The sequence below is a fragment of the Lepisosteus platostomus genome, chromosome 2 (genome assembly GCF_059453375.1).
Source record: "Lepisosteus platostomus isolate fLepPlt1 chromosome 2, fLepPlt1.hap1, whole genome shotgun sequence".
NCBI classification, from domain to species: Eukaryota; Metazoa; Chordata; class Actinopteri; order Semionotiformes; family Lepisosteidae; genus Lepisosteus; species Lepisosteus platostomus.
This window is the reverse complement of record NC_142612.1, coordinates 43656340-43683008: the sequence shown is the minus strand read 5'-3', so window position 1 is coordinate 43683008 and position 26669 is coordinate 43656340. Positions and strand designations below refer to the sequence as shown.

The 26669-nt window shown below is 35.8% G+C and overlaps 1 protein-coding gene across 2 annotated transcripts; it reads right to left on the bottom strand.

Moving 5' to 3' along the window:
* efnb2a (ephrin-B2a) lies at positions 1–26669 on the bottom strand. Of its 2 annotated transcripts, none has more exons than XM_088607406.1 (5): positions 26004–26669; positions 15647–15930; positions 5562–5654; positions 4983–5102; positions 1–2930 (listed from the first exon to the last, which is right to left on the bottom strand). In XM_088607406.1, exons 1-5 carry the CDS (start codon positions 26126–26128, stop codon positions 2539–2541), a joined length of 1014 nt encoding a protein of 337 aa, XP_088463532.1. In that variant the 5' UTR covers positions 26129–26669; the 3' UTR covers positions 1–2538. The 2 variants fall into 2 exon arrangements, with proteins under 2 accessions (XP_088463532.1, XP_088463533.1); XM_088607407.1 differs by having other exon boundaries at positions 4989–5102.

Sequence of the window (26669 nt, the reverse complement as noted above, 5' to 3'; positions counted from 1 at the left end):
TCCATAGGAAAAACATTTTATTGAAAAACAATTTCAGTTTGTAACAGACTTGTGGAATGTGTTCTTTTTTGGCCTGGCCATTTGTAACTGCAAAGTGGAACTAAAAGCTAGAAACTATGACAGACTAAGTAAAATAAGAAAAAGGGTGTAACTCAAGCATAATACTGTGTTACTTACAAACTGGACAAAAAAGTTAAATAAATATTTATGGTAAACACCTATGGCACAATTATGCAGCAGTCAGTTTGGCAACCTTTTTTTTTTCTTTTTTAAACCATTTTTTAAAACAGTGCAAAGGGGAACAGAATGACACTGCTTTACAGCAAGCTATAGCTAAAATACATTGCAAAAAATTCAGATTTTATACAAAACATCTCACTTAAGAGTTTATAAAAACATTTTAATATTTACACAAGCTGGTTACCAAAAATTGTTTTGCTGTGTTTAGTTTTCTTCCTTAAAAAGGTGAATAAGGCTATTTTAACAACCCAGTTTCCACATACAATACACATGTTAACATATTTACATTATTTTTAACTAAATTTAAAATTTAAAAGTCAGGTGACTAGGGATGACCATACAAGCAAGGCATTTATAGTAACAACCTGAAGTTTTAATTTTGTTCCAGGTTTTAAATACGTTAATAGGATTGTCATATTCTGCACCAGTCTTCCATCAACCCAAAAGCAATTCACTCCCAGGTTGCTTTCCATTTACATTTGTTATGGTTTTTCACAGTAACCAAGTCAAAGGTACAAAAAACTGATATATTGGAAAATATTAACTAAGAGTCACACAACCTTATTTTTTAAGTAAATAATTATCAGTGATTTAAGAATACTTTCTGTGGATGAAAAGAAAAAAATTGCATATTTGCAGCCATGGCAGCCTTTAACAGAGCCACAAATTGTACATGCTAGGATATTCTTCTTGGGAGAGTTATATATTGATATATGATATTAATTAAATATTAATAAGGAAAAGTTCAAAAACCTTAGACAATTGCAACAGTGGAATCAATGCTGCTCCCTCTTTCCCACTTGACATACTTGCACATTTCCACAGTAAAAGTAAGGGTTTTAAAATTCAAAGGATGAATTTTGAAATTATATATCAAACAAGAAAATAAACGTGAGGGAAATATTAATGCATTAATTAATTCATTCAACATTTCTACCTTGATTTCAGCTATTTTGGGATCATATGTACTCTGTGAAGGACTGTTCTCAGACTTCCTCCAATCACCAAAGAAAGGCAGCTCAGACTTGAAGAATAACAAAATAGGGTTTTTGAAAAAGATAACCTAGCTTGCATAATGTGCATTTACCAGTATATATTATTTATTTATTATACTCAGTAAATTCTGTGCTCTATACGTAATTCATAAATAAATCTTTTATCTCCCCTTAAATGTACATTTTTTTATCGGAAAAGAAAAAAACTTGCAAGTTATTCCTGTGCTTATGTTGAACAGAGCACCAACAAACTGCTGTGAATCCTACAGCACCAGCACGGCAGGATGCTCACAGAACAGTCACTGAAGTACCTAAGTCTACTTAGCAAAAGTAGACTAGGATTCTTTAAATCATCAGTAAGGCAGTTTTCTTATTGCCTGTACCTACAGTTACATTTGCCATGGCAACACAAAACCATTTTTTTCCACCATTCAGTGTTGCCTCTGGCTGTCCTTCCATTATGTTTCAGCATTTCTCCCTAGGAGATGCTTGAGAAATCCTGCATCTTTCAATCACAAAGTGTGGCATCCTCCACCTTTTGCCATAGTTGTGGCGGCCCATGTTGCTGCTGGTTGCACTGCATGGTACTGCAACTTCTACTTCTCTCATTTAAGTTTGCAACAGGCTTCAGAAGGCAGGAATCCTTTTTTGTGGTGAAATTCACAAATGACCTCCTAGTGTAGACTCCATTAATACACTATCGTCAAACACCATCTTCCTCATAACCCTCTGCATGATCTGATACTCTCCATTGCAGTGTGCCCATAGTGTGGAATGATCAACAATATGCAAATATGTGTTTTGTTCACTATTCAATTTTTGTGTGAAGAATACTGAAAAACACTAAACAAACCTCTAGATAACGTCACAGAAGTAAGAATAATGAAAGGAGGTAGTGGGTAAAGAGAAGATGAGGTTCAAACAAATTAAGCAAGACTGAAGAAATTAGTATGAAGTCCAGAGGTAAAGCATAAGGAGCTTGCAGAGCCTCATGTTGCTGTTTATGAATCACTGTTTTAAGTTATATTCCATCAAACGTCCCATGTAGAGAAGTGAATAAAAATATTAATCAGAATGAGCTCATTTCTGTCATTATACCTTCCTTGAGCTTACTGAAGAAATCACAGAGATCCACTCATCCTCCCTTCATTTCTGAGGCTGTCTCATTGTTTAAAGTCAGTTATTAGTGCACAACAAGAGCTCAAATAGCTCATCTGGAAAGCTGCTGACCAGGAGTTCTTCAAAGTAATAATCCTCTAAAGAAAAAATACAATGACAACATCACCATATTTCACCATGTGGCTCAAACCTTGTAATATATGTTTGCCGGACTCTGAGGAGGCATCTCTTGAACTATATACACTGGATGTCCATAGTCTCCGCTCACCTTCTCATAATGGGGACAAAACACACTGTCTGCAGTTCGTAGTGGGATGATGATGTCACTTGGCTCAGAGCCATTGTTGTTTCCCCCTCGCTTTGGTGTTGCCAGTGTACTGAGGGAAAGGGTGGCTGTGTGCTGCGGAGAGTGCTTCCGATGTCTCCGCCTGTACTTCAGCAGGAGGACCACTAATGTGATAATGATGACAATGAAAATGACACAGCCTGAGGTAATTCCTGCAAAAAGTGCTACCTCTGAGCCAATGATACTTGATGATTGTCCTTCCTTATCATTGTTGGGCCCTGTCCTGGGTCCTAGAAAAAACAAAGTAAAGAGCACATGACAAGCAATCATTCTCAGTCTCTCCAAGCCAGCAGAAATAAAATATTACTGTCACCTTGAATTTTAAGTTCAAGGATGTTGAACTTTGCATTCCCAAATCGAAGTAACTGGTGTGTCAATCACCAGGAGTCTGTTCATCTGTTAATTTAGTAACTAAAATAAGGGGGTCCTTTATAGTCCTCACTTGTTTACAAAAAGTACCACTACTTTTCCATCACAGTCATCCACTAAACTGGGAGAATCAGAGATGGCAGTTGGCAACTTGAAGAACTTTTATCTAAGGACAATTTGACTCTGTCCATTGTATAAAAACAGCTAGTACTGTTTTTTTAAATCTATGTGACTTAAGATGTCACAGAGGAGCCATTCAAGAATATTTAATACATGAACAATCTCGGTTGAGAAATTTAGATATCCCTTATGTGGAAGGGTTTTATGACTAAAGTGTCAGGGAGCATGTAAAAGCCAACCCAAAATAAATTATCTGGAGTGGGTATTGCCAAATAACTTTAATTAAAGTGATTCAAAGTAGGTAGATGTATATACACATCTCACACTCATATATACATCATCATCCATAAAGCATTTTAATAATGAATTACATATTTATGCTTAATAACACAAAGACAAAATTAAATAATTAATAAAAGCTTAAACTCTGTACAACTACTCTGTACTAATCTGAATTCATTTTTTAAAATAAATTGGATCCTTAGACCCAGATGTTCACTTATATGTAGATTGTTACAGTATGCAAGAAGTTGTGGAGCTGGTAGCTTCTGATAATTTCCAGAAATACTTTGGAACTACCATCAACACATACCATCATCTTGCATTAATATTCCATTTCTAGCATTAAGTTCAAAGACCAACATTAAGTAATGGGTAACTTCTTAATTCATAGAAAAAAAGCTCCTACATATCCATACCTTGCTCATACCAGTGTTCCGTTAGTACTTTTGGGCACATGTTGGAGCAATTTAGCCCTTAATATAATAACTACATAAGGTAGTTGACTCTCACTTTTGAGTAGGCTTGCTCACTGAACATGCATGCACCAGTTAGTATTTGTATTTTAGCAGTATTTTAAGTTAATATACTGCTTGACTACCCTTTTTAATTTTCTTCAATCTTAAGGTCAACAGATATGATAAAGTAGCTTGAAAAACAAAAGAAAATCCTTCTTAATCATTCTTAAAATACCTTATTTTAAAAATTGAGAACAGTGTTTCTTTTATTGTGAGGTGACGTAAGTTTCAAATGAGACACTACAGTGAAATAAGTTGGAGAGTGCTCAGTTTTGCAGACAGATTAGGCGGGGAGATGCATCAAAATACACTAAATGTCTTTTAACAAGGTATTTGCAGTTTGCACAAACTACAAACCTAAAATTTCTACATCTGAAGCTAAAGGCAACACCAGATACATATTATCAGTACATCATGAGACAGGAGTTATTTTAAAAATAGCATCACAGGACAGGTTGAAGACAGGAAACATACGGGTGGTACAGGATGGGAAAGGCCTGAAACATCAATCCTTGTCACTAATGTTAATTTGAAAAACCCACTCACCAAGGCATTTGCTTTTTGACAGTTTTCACAATGACATACAGGTGGTTCAGCACTGATTGTTGGAGAGGTACATTCTTTCACTAATAGCATTCCAAGCCAAGCCTTTCTTTTAATAAAATGCAACAATTATTTTTGCAACCTATTACACTGATGTTGCTAGTAATACTTCAGTATTCTGCTCATTCCAACAACAATAAACTTTCCAAATATTATTTCATATTTATAGCAATGATAAGGAACACATTTTCAGTGTGCCAATGGACATTTTTTCAATTCAACTTAGCTTGCTGAAAATCAAAAAATGATTTAACTTTAAGAAAACTGTGCCTGATTAATTTTTTCACCAGGAATAAACTATTTTATGAAAAATAGCCATCTTTGTAGCCATCTTAAGGCAGCACTGGAAACTGATCATAATAAAAAAATCATAATAATAAGAAAAATCATTACCATTACCAGGCTTGTCTTCAGCGTTGTTCGTTACTTCGTTTTCATGGTCTTTTTCACCGTCATGGTGTTTTGGTGGATTTCGAGTTGGGTAATCTTTTGGTGATATTGGTTCGTTAGGATCTGGAAAGAAAACAAACATTTCATATATGAGTTACTTAATAACTCACAGTTAGACAGTATAGGAAATAAATCTGATATTCTGAGCAAAATTTAGTACAATTTTGCAATTTTAGCCCAGAACTGACAGGCATGTCTCATATGCCTTCATAACGTTAATATGCTAATATGATGGCTATTTTGCATTAGTGTACAGGTCAGGCCATCTGCTACAGAAACAGGAAACCTTTCCGTATGACATGTCAATTTCATAAAACAAGCTGACATGCTGCAACATAAAGCTTGTGCTAGTCTTGCAACCAGGTTTCTTCTCAATTATATAAAAGCATTTCAAGATGGAGTAGTTTTATAATAATTATAGGTACTGTAATAAATGACAGCATATTAATAAGAACAAAAATAAAAACCGGCAACCCTCCAAAATCAAAGCAAAAAATTCAAAAGCTTGAACAAAATTCTTACCTTGCCCGACCTTCATTATAATCTTCATGGATTTTGTCTGACACACTCCTCCTTCTTGATTTTCTAGACCTTCCATTGTTCCATTGGATGTAGCTAGAAAAACAAAAGAAAAATGAGCTTCAAAACCTAATGGATAATGTAAAAAACTGTCATTCTTCATTAATGTTTGAAAAAAAGTTTTAAACACGCAAACACCTTTGTAGCAAACAACTGTCTGAACAAAGCGCAGCATAATTAAGATTTCTACAAATATTTGGGAAAATTGTTTCTATACAGATGAGTACAAACATCTAAAGATGGTTTAAATAAAGATCTGCAAAGTAGTTTCTTCATACACACTATATATGTAAACTATCCTTAAACTATTATGACCAATAATAATGATTATGACTAAGGTGGAAACCATGTATTCCATGTAGCAATTCAAGCAAAGTTTACAGTATTCCCTTCACTTGCTCTGTTTGTTCCTCACCGTGCCAGTCAGGCATAATGCTTTATGCTTAATAAAAATACATTCACAAATTTGCTTATTTGCTAATCTGTCTGGTCAACACACTATTATATAAAAAAGAGCAGAATGGAATAAAACCAAGTTTAAGATTAACTTTCAAATTAGCTGCACAACAGACTACGATCGTTAAATGAATGTAGCAAATGAGTGTGCTTCTCCCCGTCACCAACCCAAGTACCCGATTCTCAAGTTGGTCTTATTTTTATACTGTAAAGAACACTCCCAGTTCTGTGTCAGCAGCAGGGAGAATGACAGGCTGGAAATGACTCAACAGGCTCACTGACAGTTCCATTACAATGGGGCATACTACAACTGAGGCTTAGAGAGAAAATGCAGGCTGGATGCAGAGGTTTCTTTTAGTTGATCAATATTATTTAAATGAACGTAAAGCCAATGCATTAGTACTTTAATTATTGCATATGGGAATGTTACATATGTCTTTTAACCATACATTGTATGTACTGTAGTATATTTATGCAACGTTATAGGGGTGAACTTGGTTATATGCACCTATAGAGACCCTACTGTACTTACTACTGATCTTACAAATGAGAAAGGGACATTTAACTGATAAAGTTCAGGTGGGTAGCTGCGTCAGCATGAGTAGGCTGCGAAGATTAACATTTTTTTCCAAGGCATCATAGTACAGGCTAAGAAGCCGTCTACAGTGCCTTGCGAAAGTATTCGGCCCCCTTGAACTTTTCAACCTTTTGCCACATTTCAGGCTTCAAACATAAAGATATAAATTTTTTATTTTATGTGAAGAATCACCAACAAGTGGGACACAATTGTGAAGTGGAACGAAATCTATTGGATTTTTGAAACTTTTTTAACTAATAAAAAAATGAAAAGTGGGGCGTGCAAAATTATTCGGCCCCTTTACTTTCAGTGCAGCAAACTCACTCCAGAAGTTCAGCGAGGATCTCTGAATGATCCAATGTTGTCCTAAATGACTGATGGTGATAAATAGAATCCACCTGTGTGTAATCAAGTCTCTGTATAAATGCACCTGCTCTGTGATAGTCTCAAGGTTCTGTTGAAAGCGCAGAGAGCATCATGAAGACCAAGGAACACACCAGGCAGGTCCGTAATACTGTTGTGGAGAAGTTTAAAGCCGGATTTGGATACAAAAAGATTTCCCAAGCTTCAAACATCCCAAGGAGCACTGTGCAAGCGATCATCTTGAAATGGAAGGAGTATCAGACCACTGCAAATCTACCAAGACCTGGCCGTCCCTCTAAACTTTCAGCTCAGACAAGGAGAAGACTGATCAGAGATGCAGCCAAGAGGCCCATGATCACTCTGGATGAACTGCAGAGAACTACAGCTGAGGTGGGAGAGTCTGTCCATAGGACAACAATCAGTCTTACACTGCACAAATCTGGCCTTTATGGAAGAGTGGCAAGAAGAAAGCCATTTCTCAAAGATATCCATAAAAAGTCTCGTCTAAAGTTTGCCACAAGCCACCTGGGAGACACCCCAAACATGTGGAAGAAGGTGCTCTGGTCAGATGAAACCAAAATCGAACTTTTTGGCCACAATGCAAAACGATATGTTTGGCGTAAAAGCAACACAGCTCATCACCCTCAACACACCATCCCCACTGTCAAACATGGTGGTGGCAGCATCATGGTTTGGGCCTGCTTTTCTTCAGCAGGGACAGGGAAGATGGTTAAAATTGAGGGGAAGATGGATGCAGCCAAATACAGGACCATTCTGGATGAAAACCTGTTGGAGTCTGCAAAAGACCTGAAACTGGGACGGAGATTTATCTTCCAACAAGACAATGATCCCAAACATACAGCAAAATCTACAAAGGAATGGTTCACAAATAAACGTATCCAGGTGTTTGAATGGCCAAGTCAAAGTCCAGACCTGAATCCAATCGAGAATCTGTGGAAAGAGCTGAAAACTGCTGTTCACAAACGCTCTCCATCCAACCTCACTGAGCTCGAGCTGTTTTGCAAGGAAGAATGGGCAAGAATTTCAGTCTCTCGATGTGCAAAACTGATAGAGACATACCCCAAGCGACTTGCAGCTGTAATCGCAGCAAAAGGTGGCTCTACAAAGTATTAACGCAAGGGGGCCGAATAATTTTGCACGCCCCACTTTTCATTTTTTTATTAGTTAAAAAAGTTTCAAAAATCCAATAGATTTCGTTCCACTTCACAATTGTGTCCCACTTGTTGGTGATTCTTCACATAAAATAAAAAAATTATATCTTTATGTTTGAAGCCTGAAATGTGGCAAAAGGTTGAAAAGTTCAAGGGGGCCGAATACTTTCGCAAGGCACTGTAACTGCAGGATACAATCTAATAATCATTTGTTTACCATGTAATGGTAAAAAATTTTTTTACATATTACATGTAAAAAAATGGACTTTATAAGTTAAAGGAACAAGTAATAGGTTTATTCCATGCTGAAAAAAAGAAGAAAGAAAACACAACGTTTCGGCCGTGGTGCCTTTTTCAGGTGTGAGAACCTGAAAACGTGAGAACCTGAAGAAGGCTCCACGTCCGAAACGTTGTGTTTTCTTTCTTCTTTTTTTCAATGTTGGGCAGATACATTGAGTGAAACAAGCAATAGCATTCACTAACAATGGCTTGATGGAAGACAGTTTGAAATTGCTTCTTAGTAAAATGTTACATAATCAATGGTATCATTAATATAGCAGAGACATTTCAATATAAGTGCAATAAAAAGTCTTAAGACTTAAAACACATTAATGAGAAAGTTTATTTTATTTTCAGCAGGCAACCCTAACAGATCCTAGTAAATACCTGTAGGATGTAGATGGTAAACTATCGAGGATAGAGTATGTACAGTGTAAAAACTGAAATGGAACAGTTCCTTCTCATATTTTGGGCAGATACATTTTTAACATGTCTTAATTTGATGGTTGCTATATAAAAAAAAAAAGCTGGGGTATGCGAAAAGACGAATTCCTAATGCAAGAAATTGTAGAGGGCTAATAAAGAAACATTATTAACATTATTATTGTTATTACATTATTATATGCATCCCTGCATCCCTAGCGACTGTCGAACAGCATGCATTCACAGTGCTTATAGCCCATCGGGTCAGTAGCAGATCTAATCAGACAGAGAAAAGCGGAATTTGTCCCCGCTATTGGCCTTTATTCACTGAAAAAAGATAAGCAACTGAATCAAGGCTGCAGCTTCAGTCCTACTGAAGTCTTTTCCTTATCACTTTATTGGAAGAAAATTTCCAGTGTAATTTCTACCACAATTTCAAATCAAGAATGTCAATGCCCTTTTGTGAATTGCTAGGATAAAGTTTATTGATTGGAATAACCTACAACCATTTTGCATTTATACTCATTTTAAAACTTGGGAGGTCCAAATGAAGCTTGGATGTGCTTCAGTTCATTCATCTAGGATTCCATAGAATACTGCTATAATCTTGTGTTTTTATTTCTGCTGCACATCAGTAAAGCTTCAAGAAAAAAAAAATGTTAGCACTACGAGAAGCAGGACCTGTTTGAGCTTTACATCTTACTGCTCATTCTTAAATTCACTGCAGACTAAGCCCCCAAAAACACATTATACCAAACAATGACAAAGTCCATTTCCTCTTCATTAACCAAATTAGTTATACTGCCAGTAACAGATATTTGAGGTTCCCTTGGTACAGTCCCGTAAAAGGACTTTATAGTTTAAGTCACAGAAATTTAAAAATAATTAACTGACAAATGTAGTCTTTCTTCTAAATTTACATCTTGCAATACATTTTTCAGTATTTTGAATTGTTCACAAATGAAACAGAAACAGAATACAGATGTAAAATAATATTTTGAGACTCTTATGTCTAGAAATAAACTTTACTTTCACACACTTTAAGAAAGGATCTTCCAGTTTGTTCTGATTGTGGAGATTTACTTATGTAAGCAAAATGAAGCACAGGGGAAAGGAGCATAAAGTTAATTAAATTTCTGTCACTGGAATTGACTATTTCTCCTGAAAAATGAAGCACTAGTCAACACTTCCATGCAGCACATGGAACTTAGGTCAATAGAGATTACTCATAAAGGCACATACTGGGGTACAAGTATAATGTTTGGAAAATCATGGACATTGCATTACAAATAATACTCTTGATAGTCATAGTATATTTAATTAAAAATTCAGGACTTAAAAGCTTTAGCTTTTCTATTTTGGTGGAAAGAATATCAGTAGATAAGTGTTTCTTAAATGTATATTTATAATACTCCTTTAAACGTGTTTTAAACCTTCAGCTATTACAGGGCAAAACTCGGAATGATAGGAGTTGCACCCTACCTGTCATTTTCAGTCAGGTTATTGCTTTTATTTACTTTGTTCTGAAATTCTGTAGTGAATGTTACCCAAATTAGTAATTCTAAAGATATTCTATTGTATTTTGCCACTTTCTTAGAAAAATAATTTTAAATCATATTTGTTATTGGCGATTACTAAAAATAGGAAAGTGGTCTTCTTACCATTTAAGAACGTTTTAAAGCAGGTAACAAACTCCACTATAACTGTATCCCATTAACGCTGATCTTTGTCAAGAGCTGTTGTAAAGGCAGTTAATGCTGCTGCCAACTGTCATGAATTAATGAGCAAAGTCTTTAAGGCTCCACAATTGTCTCTTTACAAAAATCAGCCATAAGACGTTGCCCACTGCAACGAGTGTGTGACAAGGACACCAGCTCCTTTCCATGATGGTTTCAACATGTCTGAGATTCAGCACATGACAAGTTTTTCACTGGGAGATTAAATACTGCAGCTAACCCTCCCCACCATCTTCAAACCCACTGCATTTAAGGATAATAAAACCTTCAACAATCCACTATAACATATTTCTAACATCAACTAAGTGTCAAACATCTGCTTAATGCAATTCAGTACATAGGAAGGAAAAAAAACATTTTCACAAAGCAGTGAGGCATCAGGGGCAGCTACACAGAATTGCTTTATTAATTTCACATGGTTATGGTAAACTGTCAATTACTTTGTTTCTTACTACTAAACAGGATTTCTAGTTCTTTAAGACAAATACAAATGTTATCTATTTTAATGTAAGGTTTATAAATTAAAACTATAAAAAAGCAGTAAAGTTTATTAATTAAAAAATGATTCCCTTATTTCCCTGGTAAGACAACTCAGAACAAATTCTTTTTAACAATTCTAACCTGGAAAGCAGTAAAGGACATTTGTTGAAACATTTTGAATGAAGGGGAAAACAGACGTTTTCCTTTGGGGATTTGAACCCACAACTATAAGGTCTTGAGTCCTAAGTGTTACATTTTTACCCCAAGTGTTACATACTATTTTGCCAACAACATTATATACAATAAAATAATCTATTTTCATAATGAAAGCTACTAAAGCTATTTATAACCTGATAATTGCCCATAAATGAATATGAAGCATAAAAACATTACTGCTGGAGTTCATTCATGAGTTCTGACTTCACTACTGTCTGAATTAATCTGCTTCGAGAGTTCAGAATATAACACAGCAGAATGAGAAAATTTGTTTTATTATCTGCAATTTATGTGACCAAAATTAAAACACCACACCTTTAGGTATACATAACATTGTGACCACCGAAGCTTATTTGGGTGTGCTGTATATAAGAGAAGGGAGTCCTTTGTGTAGCCAATGAGCAATTTTCCTGCCTGATTTAATAATACTGTACCTTCATTGCAACCCATTCACAAAACAAAAGAAACAGACTTGTTAATTTAGATCAGATCAATTTACCTTTCTTGTACTATACAGTTGGACACTACACTGTCAAAATGAAAACTATGACATTTTCATTAAACCTTTTTCTGGCAAAACACCAGGCACCAGGCCCCAGTTACTTTCAGACAAAAAAGCCTAATCTCCCACCACTTGGATAGCAATGAACAGTCATAAATATGGATCACTAAACAAGCAGGCAAGAGAAATTTTTAGAATGTACAAACTGATACCAAGTGAAATTTGTAAGTAATGGGACACATCATGCAAGAGAGAAAGATCTTCTAACAATACAGTACCAATACCAATTTACAACACAGCTAGTCTTGTTACATTATATTTTTCCTTGTAAGAATAAAAAGAAACAGATTTCCTTGTCCACAAATATAGTAGAAACTCTGTACTATTGAGGGTTGGGTGCCTTGAAGTCTCTGCAAATTGTGAATTTGCACATTTGTATTTTTAATGAAGAAAATAGTGGAAACTTTAAAAATGCATTATTTTCCCACTGTAACTATTACTGCATACACAAACACATTAGATTACTGATTTTATAACTCCCCCTTTATGTATTTATGTTTTCATCCTTAGTAGAGTGTATTTTCTTTACTTCTTACATCGTATAATAATAATAATTGCTTACACTTATATAGCACTTTTCTGGACACTCCACTCAAAGCGCTTTACAGGTAATGGGGACTTCCCTCCACCACCACCAATGTGCACTATCCACCTGGATGATGCGACGGCAGCCATAGTGTGCCAGAACGCTCACCACACATCAGCTATCAGTGGGGAGGAGAGCAGAGTAATGAAGCCAATTCATAGATGGGATTATTAGGAGGACATGATTGGTGAGGGCCAACTGGAAATTTGGCCAGGATGCCAGGGTTACACCCCTACTCTTTTCGAGAAACAGCCTGGGATTTTTAATGACCAGAGAGTCAGGACATCGGTTTTACGTCTCATCCGAAGGACGGTGCCTGTTTACAGTATAGTATCCCCATCCACTTACAGGGATGAAGTTGTACAGCTGCTTAGGTGGTGTCATAGCAATAACCTGGACTTGAACATAAAGAAAACGAAAGAGCTAATAGTGGACTTTCGGAGACACAGGCCACACACTCACAGCCCACTCAGTATTGATGGAATGGAAGTGGAAACAGTCACCAGCTTTAGGTTTTTGGGAATTCACATCTCTAAAGATCTAACCTGGACTGTGAACACTGACTCTATCATGAAGAAGGCTCAGCAGCGCCTTTATTTCTTGAGGTGCCTCAAGCGATGGGGGATGCCAATACATGTGTTGGTGAACTTCTACCGCTGCACTATCGAGAGCGTCCTCACCAACGGGATCACCGTGTGGTATGGCAACACCTCTTCGCAAGAAAGAAAGGCACTGCAGAGAATGGTCAATATGGCCCAGAAGATCATCGGCTGCGGTCTCACCGAGATTAAACAGCTCTATGAGGACCGCTGCCGTGGTAGAATTCTGGCCATCACAGAGGACAGTCACCACCCCGGGCATGAGCTCTTCACCCCACTGCCCTCAGGCAAGAGATATAAGAGCATACGGACACTTACCACTAGATTCTTCAATAGCTTCTATCCACAAGCAGTGAGACTGGCGAACACATTTAGCCATCCCCCTCGGACCACACCTACACCATCACCATCTACCTCATTGTAATTTATTTATTGTACGTCTCCAGTCATTGTTTACACGTCTGTATTGTTTACATTCAAACTGTCTGCATGTTTACTTGCACATTGTCTATTGTTTGTTTGTACATTGTCTTGATGCACTGTTTGCACTTTGTATTGTTTTTTTTACACTTGTTTTACAATCGAGAGACTTTCTGTAAGTAAGAATTCCATTGTACCAGCACCGGTTACATATGGCAATAAAGTTCAAGTCAAGTCAAGTCGCTATACTGGGGAATTAAGACCCACAGACGGCAGGGTGAGCACCCCCTGCTGGCCCCACTAACACCTCTTCCAGCAGCAACCTTAGGTTTTCCCAGGAGGTCTCCCATCCAGGTACTGACCAGGCTCACACCTGCTTAGCTTTAGTGGGTTGCCAGTTGTGAGTTGCAGGGTGAAATATTATTATTATTATTTCTTACATCTTGGTTTTATTACTGTTTTAAATGCAGCACTGTTGTACAGTAAAAAGTAATGCATTTGAATGATTATGGCTTAGGTGTGGGATACTTTGTGCTTACCTTTTCATTGCTGAAGTGTACACAAAATAGTGTAAATAATGAAATATGCTTAATTCATTAAATTATAATCTCCACACATTAACAAAAAATACATTTCAGATTAATACATATCTGTTTTGAAGAGAGGAAGCAATTAAGTACATGCTTCAATTACTAAGCATTGGAAAATAATTTTTAATAAGACTGATATTTCTAGAATGCATTTGCACCCACTGCATGTTTTTCAAATATTCTCAGCAATAAAGGCTTTAATATACAGTAGTCTTTAAAGGGGTAAGTTCTGCTTTGAAGTTACTTCTATATTTATTATTTATCAGCAGGTAATAACACGTGGTAGAGATCTAAAAGAAAATTGTGAATATTTCTAAAATTGTTCTTTCTCTAAGGAATAAGAGTAACAGGTTCTTAAAATAATGCACCTCCAATTGCCTGTAATTAATCCTTGTGTAGTATCATGGGTTGTGCACGACAGCATAGTAAAAGTAGTTATATGCAGTCCCATCACCAATGTCACCATACTATGGACCATATGGACCAGTGTACTTCACTGTGCATATTAGCAATTGAAATTTTAACTGCTAACTAAAAAGGGCAGGGAACTACAAACAAATAAAGGCATGTTATTTATAGTCCATCTCTCTCTACAGGTAAGAGGAGTTTTTTTTTTTTTTAGAGAAAGCAGGAACACTTTGTAATTATTTGACAAAAAGGTTTTTGTACACCTTTCCAAAGCCTTAGGCAATAATCAAGCTGTTCCTCTTACAAAAATCTACAAAAACTCGGCTTACTTCTATTTTGCAAAAGGATAATCTACAAAATGTAGTTTTAATTCAGTTTAAGATCCAAAGATTTTTTCACCTGTAAAAAATAAATCAAGTGTAAAACCCAAAATTTGCAAAAATTAAGAATTATTTATTTTTTCTTAAGAGAAAAATGTATTGTTCTTTTCTCAAGTTTTTGTTTTTCTTCAGACAGATTTCCACATTTATGAAAATCTGGACATTTAACTTTATTCTAAAACTTATTCCAGCATTAACAACAACTCTAGACATTAACATTTATTTTAACCAACAACCTCCAGAAGGCAATGTTCTCTTTCAATCTTTCAACCTCGTTTTTGTGCATTGTACTACAAATTATTTATTCTGTAAACACATATCTGCAGTCCTGTACTTTCTACATATTCTCATTACTAATTATTTTTTTATTTTCTTAAACTTCTCTCAAATGAAGCTACTCAAGAGGAGAAAATGGACTAGATATAACTGGCACCCTTAGATTTACAAGAGATTGTCATTTAATTTCTAAAAAAAAAAGTCATTTGTACTATTTGGAAATCACCATATCATCCATCTAAAATTAACCAATTTACTTATTTGTGGGGACTATCTCACTTTCTGTGGCTTCATGGATAGTAATACATGTCTATTAATTTGCACATATTATCAGTTCCATGGTAATTGGAATTGTGCCACCATGCAAAACAGATGGCTTGTGCCTACTACACTAGCAAAGCAGCCAAGACAACCAAAGAAGTTGGAAAGCACACGCAAAAAGAGCTTTAAGTGACTCCCCACCCAAATTAAATTGTTTTAAATGCTTGAAAATAAAAATACTTACATATAATGAAATAGTCGTGATTTCTTAAAAATTCCAGGCCCCACAGGTTTGGGCTAAATTCTTGAAATTTGAGAGTAAACTTAACATCTTGATCAGGCTTGACGCAGTTCAGTAGAGGTGTGTCTGCTTTGGTGATGGAACAGCTTTCCACTTGCTCTCTTGGAACCATGTACAATTTATAATACTCCACTTGCTCCCCAGAACCAGAATCCACTCTTGGGCAAACAATGTCCATCTTGTCTCCTATTTGTGGATATAAAACCAATCCTTGTCCAGGAATGAATCTAGGAGGAAGAGAGAAAAAAGGGTTATAACAGGAACAGGTGAAAAGGGAATCTTCATTTACTTAATCTTCATTTTCAAATACTTAAAGGAATGCCCTCAAAATGTTTGTTATAATTATTTACCTGTTTATATACAGTAATAATAATAATAAACTTTATTTTATATAGCGCCTTTAAAGGTGGCTTCTCAAAGCGCTTTACAGGATGACAATAACAATCTCTTAAGAGATAAGAAGACTACAACAATAAATAAGAAGATTTCACAAGATAGGACACAATTACAATTACAACAATACAACAATAACAACAGAGGAGACCATGGAAGGTGGTACTAAGAGCAGAGGGGTGAAGAATGGAACCAGTTAATTAAAGGTTTTGAGTCTGGATTTGAAGGAGTTTAGAGAAGGTGACTCTCTGATATCCTTGGGCAAAGAGTTCCAGAGCTTGGGGGCATAGCAGGAGAAGGCCCTGTCGCCCATACAATGTAGATGGGCTTGGGGGACAGTAAGGAGGGCAGAATTTGAAGAGCGGAGGTTGCGAGGTGGGGAGTAGGGCGATAAAAGTTCAGACAGGTATTGAGGTGCCAAGCCATGTAAAGCCTTATAGGTGATTACAACCAAGTACAACCAAGAACGAATAAAGCAACATTTAACCTAAAAATAAATGTAAACAGTTGCCTTATAGGATATCAAAAACAGAGGTCTAACAGAAACAAAGGATATGACATTATACTAGTAAAGCAACAGAAGAAAAAGTAAAAGATATATTATGGCAATAACACATCCATTGGTAAATTCTCTTGTTTACTTGAAACAATACCTTTATTTCCAGCTACTTTTACAAACTCTGCTACATCTGAACAAAAATGGGGTATGAAGAATCACAGATGAAAAATAGATACAGAAATAAAAAACTGCAATGCCAGAGGAATTCACAAGAAGAGTAAAATTACAGATTTTTTTTTTTTAAGAGTTTGATTCACCCGTCAACAGGTGTGAACGGCATTTCAGAACTTAGTGGGTTCAGGAATTTGCTTGGCTTGGGGATGATAAAGTTAAACAAATGATGTATTGTGACATTTGTTCTAAAGCCGGTCAGGAAGTTGAAGGGAAAACTGAGTTTTTCAAAGGGACAAATCATTAAAAAAAAGAAATGGTAAAAAAAACATGCAGAGAGTCAGAAGCATACTGATTGAAGCTCGTGATCGTGTAATTGCAAAGTGTAACCCGAGGCAGACGCCTTTAGCCCGAGCTGTGTCTCGCGCCTGTGAAAAGAAAGGCTTTAAAAGAAAATGAAATTTAATACAGCCTACATGATCGTACGTGAGCAATTAACATTCAAAAAATACGACACCTAAATCTTGCTACACAGAATGGATGTATCAAAGATGTGTGATAATGACACTGCATTTGCTGAGTTTATTGGGTGCATTGCAGATGAACTATTTTGATTTTGTAATTTGCCGACTAAAAAAGTCATTTGGCTCCTAAATGTTTCATTTTAGGATCCAGTGGCTCCCAAGTAATTATTTTAGTCTGGAGCCCTGCTTAAACCTTACCACCCATGGGATATCTTCCACTATCTGCTTTAATTAAATGAAAATATCTTAACTAAAAGTTTATCCAAATGATTTGGTTGCGGTTTCAGATTGGGTATCGTTACAGCTTTAGGTGACTGAAAAGTGTCTCTTAGGTTTTAAAGTTTGTCACACTCTGAAAAGTAAAAACTTCTTACTTCAAAGGAGGGAGAATGTTTGCCAAGGTCTGGGGGAGTTCCCTGAGCAGAAATCATTGTAAAGTTTACCTTAGTGTACCTAGTTATGTTGTGGATTAATGATTGGCAAAGAGCAGTACAGACACACACAATAGAAGATCATATGAAGAGAGAAAAAGAAGGGGAAGAAACCAGAAGCAAGGAAGGAGAAGAGAGAGGAGTCCAGAGAGTTGGGACTTAAAGCTTGTGCCAGGTTTCATGATCATCCATACCAAACCTGACTGAAGCTAAGTATTTGAACCTTGTTAGAGAGCATGTTATTCTGTGTTTTTAGGGAACTTGGGTTCCTGGGTAAAAGATTCCACAATTATAAATTTCTTTCCTGCTTAGGGTGCATTTTATGGATAGGGATATAGGCTCCCATTGATTTTGTGGCATCCGGGGTGCAGAGAGAGAGATTTAACTGTAGGTTGCATTGTATTTAGTTAGAAGGCAGCTCATCTCTTATGTTGCCTCTGTAGGCATTAAGAGTTTAATGCTAAGTAGCAGTCTGGGGTTTTCTGGGTGACCAGAATGTTAGGCCTCTGAAATGCCTTGTTTGTAAATACTGTTTATAATGTACATAAAGTAACTTGTGTATGACCAAGTGTGCATAGATTATTTATCCTCTCAACAAAACTGTGCCATAGAACAAAGAATTCACGTGCCTCCAATTATACCAACTGCTCAGTTATATTGCTTGAAATCACTTACAAGTTGGGGGTTATGAATAATTATTTCACTTATGGACTAAACCGCTTGGTCAAATCCTGATTTTCACCAGTTTTGTTATCCCCCATTTGTAACACTATCCTTGGACACTGTTTGTGGTAATGCTTAACTTCTAAGTTGTGTTTGTCTGGGACACAAAATGGAAACTCTTCATTTTCATCTTCAGACTTCCACTGTACTGTAACAAAAGGCTAAATATAAAAATTTTCCACAGCATATTTTCATGATTGCTTGTGCTATAAAAATACATCATACTCCCTAAAGCTTTTTCATTGTATAAACCAGGGAGAGGTAATCCCTTCACTAGAATATTATATTTAATACATGGGCTACATACGTCTTCTTTCTTCATGGAGGACTATTGGGGAAGTGCCAAATATGACCTATGACATTAAACAACTAGAAAACTATCTATACATATCTTGTCTATGAGGCAGATTAGACAAAGACAGAAGAAAAAAATATTAATTTTGAAGCTGGGCACTTTATTTTATGTGGGTAGCGTTGTCAGCATGCATAGGCTGCAAAGGAACAAGTAATATGTTTATTCCATGCTGAAAAAAGAAGAAAGAAAACACTTCGACTGTGGAGCCTTCCTCAGGTGCCAAACAAGATATTTCCTGTTTTTTTAAATGTTCATATAAGCTCACTGTCATCTGTTACAGCAACAAGGTTCTTGCAAATCAAAGTAAATGACTACTACTATGTTTAGTGACAATAAAAGAGCCAGATTAAGTTATGATAGGGAAACTATCTGAAGAAAATGTCTTGCTTAGAGACTTAGAAATAAAAGCATAATTTCTAGTTTTGACCTTATCAATAATGTATTTGTGCAGTAGAGCTCAGACATAATTCAGCAATCACTTGCATCTGAGATGAGAGGCATTTAGAAAAAGGTGGAGTAACTAGTACTAAAGCTTTACTTCTACCCACCACAACACACATGGGCATAGATTTATGGATTACATCTGTTACAACTAAATAATGTAATGTCAAAATAATATAGTTTCCCACCAAAAAACTAACGTTGGGCAAGTGGTTTACTTCTCAACCTGTCTCTTTATGTATCATTCTTCAGTACAAGCAGGACTTTTTTTTCTTAAACCACTGCAATAGTCTCAGTTTACATCCTTTATTAACATTATACAAAATTAACTGCTGACAGGGGGTTGTGGCAAGTAAAATACACACAGAAGGATAAGAAACCCTCTGAAGTTCTCAGGTCTAGTGGTAATGACTTAAACAGATGGCAATATCAAGTGCTGCCACATAACATCTTAAGAACCACACATAAGGTTTCCACTGCTGGAAATCTTAACATTAGTACTCAAAAGTGTCATAGCTCCCCTTGCTTCATCTTTCAGATCTGCAAAAGGCAAGGAGAACAGAAAGGGTTTATACTTAAATAACCGATCAGGCCAAAAGCCAGATTTATGGCTCCTAGTAAAAAAGTTTTAATCCACCCTTTGTGTTGTAACAGGAATAACCATTATATTAATTGCCTGAAAAATTCCTGATGGTCAAGCATGTTTTTTGACTTTCATGATATTTATCTATTTTTAAAAATTGAGATTAACATATGCATGTACAATACATATGTATACATAGTATATTAGAACAGCTTGATTCCATAGTTTTTATGTCTCAGAAAAACAGCAGCAACGATGAACCTTTAACCTTTAAAACACTTCAGAATGAAATGTGCACAGGTATACATGGTGAGGTATAAAATATGTTTTTAAAAATAAAATGCCTCCTTGATCTGCCAAAAAATAGGGATAAAGTTCACAAGAATGAGAAAAAAGTAGACAAGTAAACTGTCAAAAAGATACAAACCTTTGATGCCTAACGTGGACAAATTTGAAAATGTTCATTAAGGACAGTGTTTAGAACAGCAGTGGTCTGATCTGTGACTAAGGCTTATGTAAAAAAGCATTTAAAACATTTAAATAACATATGCATTATTTTGTCTCCAACTTAGAGAAGTCCTTTTACATTCAAGAAATAGTTAGCTTATGTGTAAAAATATCAATGGATAAATCTACATTACCACAGATTTGTAGCTTTCAGTACTGTTTCGGCACTGAATATAAATATTATTTTGCTGACAGTGTACCCATTGAAGCAAATGCAAGGTGATGTTTCCAGAACTGGCAGAAAAATCATTAATTCCTTTCCCTAAACTTAAAAAAACAAACATGACAGGTACAATAAGAAGCTACTTATTTGATAAGCAGGGGCAAACAAAGCCTGTTTATCTTTTCATGTAATTACGTTAACTCTGGTTTAAACAAAATGTAGAGGGCTACACTAATTCAGACCCCCCTTTGTCACGTCCCCACCATAAATATGCAGCAGTCTGCATCTGAAAGGCTGATGGCTGATGAAGGCGCAGGGCTTGCTGGACATTTATCTTGCTCTGTTTCTTGTCAACAAGAAAATACCTGCTTAAATGGGCCATTACCAATCATTGTCAAATGTAGAAATTAAGGTGCTTGGTTGCAAGTGGCCTAATGATTAGAAATGAACTGCAACTGACATACATGGAATGGAGTTGTTTTTTAATTTCTTGCTGAAGATTAAACAAAAATCAACACCTAAAGACAAAGAACTCAAATAACTAAAATAAGAATCTCCATGATTATCTTTATTCCATCGTTTCATTGTAACATAGATAAATGTAAAGTTTGACCTCACCCATAACTGCAGATCTTTTGCTGAATTAAATCAATAAAAATTATCTACCAGGATTTCTTTAGCACACTGGGGTTGCATATCCTGTGTATTAACTCTATGGGCTATACTGTCAACCTATATGGAACAATTACATGCTCCTTCACACCAAGGACTCCAAACACATAAAAAAAGAACTGCAACATTTTTTCTTCAGTTTCCTTATCATAGAAACAGAGGCAACAATGTTTAGCTGCTAGCGTCAGTTTACAAGTTTTATTATGCATTCTGAACACGAAAAATACTTTAGATATAAAAAGGTACAACATAAGAAGCATATTTAATTTGTTATAACTTAATAAAGGTTTGGCAAATAAAGGCTTAGCTATTTGCTACAAAGAGTTCTGATCAATTTTATTTTTGCCTCTACCCTGGTAAAGTATAAACATTTGATATTTGCTTTTCTTTTTATAAAAGAAATAAAGGATGGGTGAACCAAGAGAAAGTTTTATTTTCAAATAACGTTCTTCTCCCAGTTCCCTGCATTTTCTGTTCCCCCTCAGCGTGTTTTAGTCTGTGGGATAAACAGATAAAAGCTAAAATCCCCCATATGCACCTAATCCCCTGAACATCTGAGGCTAGAGCACAGGTTAAAAAAGGGGAAAATGAAAAAAAAATGTTTGATTAACAATTAGGCCAATATGGAGATTTAATCATATAGTTTGTTAATGAAAGCAAGAAAGCTTTCATTAGGCTACCTTTGCCATTCTACCCAGTAAGCAAGAACTGAAAAGCTTTTCTTGGCTGTCACCTTATCCCAAACCACAGCATGGTATTTTATAGACTAATACTGGCTTTTGAGTTGTGTTCATTTCCCACATAATACCCTACAGCCTCGGGCAAGGCCTTTCTGCCTCTTTCCCCGAATACGTCATCTTGAACATGAACTTATTCTATATGTTGCTATGGAAGCACCCTTTTACCTATCCATACATTGTCAAAAATGGGAGGATTGAACATTTTCCCCTGAAAGCTAGAAAATGGGGGTTTCATTGCAAAACAATCAGATTACGCCATCTAGTTCCTTTAGGCCTTTTTAACTCTGCTTCATTCATTTTGGATCCGCCTTTGTGCCCCGTTCTTAATTTGCATTACATCTACAAAGAAATGGTCTGCAGTGTAATCTCCTTATTAACTGGGGCTGGAGGTCGATTTACTTTTTTTTTTTTAAAGCAAATTTTGCAAAGCAGGCCCTCTTTGTTTTTGATTGTGAACTACAAAACAGATTACCAGGGAAGTCTTTACAGAGTTCACACATCTGTTAAGTAAAGAGAATTCACAATGAGCATTAAACTGATGGATGGCTCTGGTTTTAATTATTTCATTTACAATGGACGGAACATCTTTAGTTTTTGTCCATTCAGGCGCCCTTTAAACAAAAGAACCGCAGGATTTGTATCCAATTCAAATCCCCCCCAATCCTGATTTTTTAAATATTCTAATAAATGTATGAATCCTTAACATAAAATATTAATCAGAAAGGAAATATGGACTTTCTTCCAGAAATTTGGAATTAAACCATTTCATCACCAGAAGCAAATATATATATATTAACAATGAGTCTCAGACTCTCATCAGACCTAATTAAAAGATTTATTAAAATGTTGCTTCCCCATACTTAAAGTGGCTGAATTATAAATCTGAAGAAGAAATTAATGCAAACCAGGCACTCTAAGGAGGGCTCTAAACAGCAGGGTAGATCATAAAATAATATATGCTAAAATAGACATCTCCGCACATACAATTATGATTAAAGAAAGAATATTGATTTTTGCTAACTAAAAATAAATCACGATTCTTTCTGGCGTTCGTGGATGTAAATGGTTTAAGACTGTCTCTTCGCAATGACGGTTAAAATAAATTCTATGCAACATGAAAATCTGTCCAGTTGCCGGAATGAAATGTATATTTTAGATAACTAAAACTGAATGATTAGTTTAATTACAAACGTCGGCGTAAAAAAAATCAATTATTTTTTAAGAGTATTTTAAGTGGTTTCTTTTTAATACTTTTTAAAACTTGGTTTGTGACGGAGCCGTTTCTATTCGCGTTATAAACTAGGAACTAGGTGAATGCTAGAACGCAAAACTTTCTTGAACAAGAATGGAGTGATGTTCCTTCCATTGTCCGATGGTAGCTTATGGATCAGTTGGTCGTGATACGACTGCACAGCCTAGTTGAATATATTAATCTCAGTCTTTAATTTTCACCTTTCTAAGAGCAAAGAAAAATGTAGACAATCATTACCACTGAATGCCAAGAACTTGCATTTGAAGTATTACCTTTTACTCTGCAGTTCTCCATGTCACATCATGCATAATAACCAAAGGGCACCCTATACTGCATAGATCAAGAGGCTATTGATTCAGCACCGAATCCTCATTTAGATAACCCACCAAGACCTATGCAATAAAATTAATTCAACTAGTGTGAAAAGCCGATCGGTGCATCTGTACTGTTTGGCACGGCATACACTTGGACCGCAATTAGACTTCAAATATAAAGATCTACTCAATATGATCATTTTCACAAACGTGTTTCTTTCAGCAGATTATGCTCTGGAGATACATTTGCAGTTTCCCGTGGTATTGGACTTTTTTTAAATCTTCTCAAACATGAAACATGGGAAAGGCTTAAGAAAGGCATGTTCACTGCCAATAAACACGGTCAAAACCGCTAAGATAAAGTGATATGTAAAACTTTAGCATTTGTAGGAATTTTTGTTTTAAAAAAAAGTGCAACTTTATAATGTCTTCGAAAACTATGGCAAACACGGTCTGATAGTAACTGGCTCATTTGAATTAAAGTTGTCTTTGGTGTAGGCCTTTTTTTATTTTGTTCTTTTTGGTTGTTGGTTTAAATGTAATATATGATCAACGAAGATATACATAGATACAATTAATGAAAAAATAAATTTTATAAAGAAAACTAACGTGCCCTTAAAGTGTCTACTGGCGTCGACTGCGTTATCATGAACTATCCCAGGTCCCAAGCCGACAGCCCAGGCAACGAACTTTTGATTAATAAATTTACTTTAAGATAAAATCACGCTGAATGCATTTTTTGATTTTCTAAGTGATCTTCCATTTAATGTTAGTCTATAAAGACATATATATATAATATATCAATACAAATATCGCTTTTTTTCTTTATGGGAAAGATCGGTCTTTATCAAATATAACCAATCTCCTTGCATATTCAACAGAATACGAGCGTTTTACTTGACTTTCCATATATCTTTAGTATGTACAGAGTAAGTCAAACTCATTGCTTTATATATAAATGGATGATTAACTACAACCGATATTCCGGTAACACAGCGTTCCATAGTACATACCTTGTTAACACGTCCTTTGGGCCTGTAACCTTCTAGCAACCATGATGGAAAAGCATGTGAGCAATATCCAATACGTATTCAAACGGACTTCGGCTCAATAACACAATATGCATTATGCTTTTTTACAAATACATTATTTCCATTGTATGCAGGCTGATAAATGTAGGTTTGTTTTTAATAGAGCAAGCAGAGACCACTGGTATTGACAGTGACTATTAGCTGTATTACATCCTTGATATGCATTTAAAAGCCGTGTTCAAAGTTTGACATTTTTAACCTTTAGACACCCTTAAGTTGAATACTGAGCAAATTACCTTTTTCTCGCTTTATTGTTGTAGGAGGTAGAACTTCTATTTCATATTGCTTGCTCCTCGAATGACATTCCAAAGATGTCTTATAAGGTTTATAATTATTGTTATAAATATAGTAAATTATATTACGTTGTCTCTGGCTTGTGGTCGCCAGGAGTTACAACTAATGCGTTATAAATGTGATCAAAAGATATTTTGGTGTTAACATACTACTGCAACTGGACAGAAGAAAATATAAATGAAACACACATCTATAGACAAACAACCGGTGTCTAAATATCAAAGGTTATATAGGCCTACATATTTTGAGGACTAGAAGCAGTGATTGTTATCTTTGCAGTTGTTTCTCCATTAGCCACATGACAGAAAAACCGAAAGTAATAATTTGGTAATAACATTCACTGAAAATGATCGAGTCACTAGTTTAAAGAAAATATATCTGCATCCCGATGCAAAACGCCGAACGTTATCCATTATTTTCTCCTTTTCTCCTCTTAAACTTTGAAAATCATGTATTTCTATGCGATACCGACAATCATTATTTTTGGTATAAACCAAACTGCACCATCTTTTTCTTTAATAAAATGAGAGTGTTGTTTCATGCTCCGGTTTTAAGCATTTCTAGAAACACAACGTCGATTTCAAAATTGGTTGCTTTAAAAAATAACTTTTTGAATCGAGATGCTTTTTCTATGGGTACATGACTAAACTTACTCTATCGTTTTATTGTGTTTAAATAGGTATGAAAACTGCATGCGCAGTTCTCTTAGACATTTCTTAGTCTTTGTGATGCATGTGACGAAGTGCGCAGACTTATTGGAACTGCAAATACCAATTGTAGATGCATTAAAATAAAATAATTAATTGAACAGCCTTTGATCTGAATGCTCACAGAGTTAGAGTAAGTACAGGATGATGTGCCGTCCTACAAATGTGTAATTTATTCTCAAAATTGGTGAACCTTTGTCGTTTCCAAAGGATTATATGAATGAGTCCAGTGTTTGACGATTAACTTCCAAGATTTCATTGTTTCCATCAATCTAAGCATTTATTTTAGGGTTGACAGTCATCATAACGCTACAGACACTGAAATTGGTAATAGTTTTATTCTCATTACAGACGTAAGGTATTTAAAGGGTAATATGTAATCTCCTAACACCTATCACGTTCAGGGATTTTAGTTAATATATGTATATAAAAAGGCTTACTTGGAATTCGTAGTGTTCCAGTAGATGGATTCCAAAACCGCCGTACGGGACAAAACCACCTTGCAGGCAATGATCAAAACTCCAAAACAGTATTTCCAAGTCGAATCCCTCATTATTGCTTTCATGATCGATCACCCTCTGTTTGATCACCCTTCCCACTCAGGACGTAATTGATTCTCTTCCGAATAAACTCCTATATTCCTAATCCTTAAAGAGTAGCGAATCCACCAAAGGATCTTTTCTGAATTAGTCCTAAAGTGAACGTGCACGTTTGCAAAGATGAAAATGATCATAAATATAGGACAGATCCTGTTCCAAAACGATGCCCTGAAGTCTCTTCCAGATCATGGGGTGTTAATCCTTTTTACAGATGCGGCCACCCTTAGAACAGGAGACTGAACTGCTGCAGATGTCCTTCAACAACAGAAAGATGTTATATATCCACGTTTTTGTCCAGTGTGCAAAGAAAAATTGACCTAAGTGCAAAGGTTTCCTGGAGCGCAGTAGATATTTGATCCCGTAGATATGTTTCTCCACAAAAAAATAAAAGCAGCTTTTAACAAAACCGCCTTTATTGGCTGGTAACATATGAAGATGGATAGCGTACCCTTGCGACAGTGAGGGGGTGGGGAACAGCAGCTCTGTTGTGTGCTACCTCCAATCTTA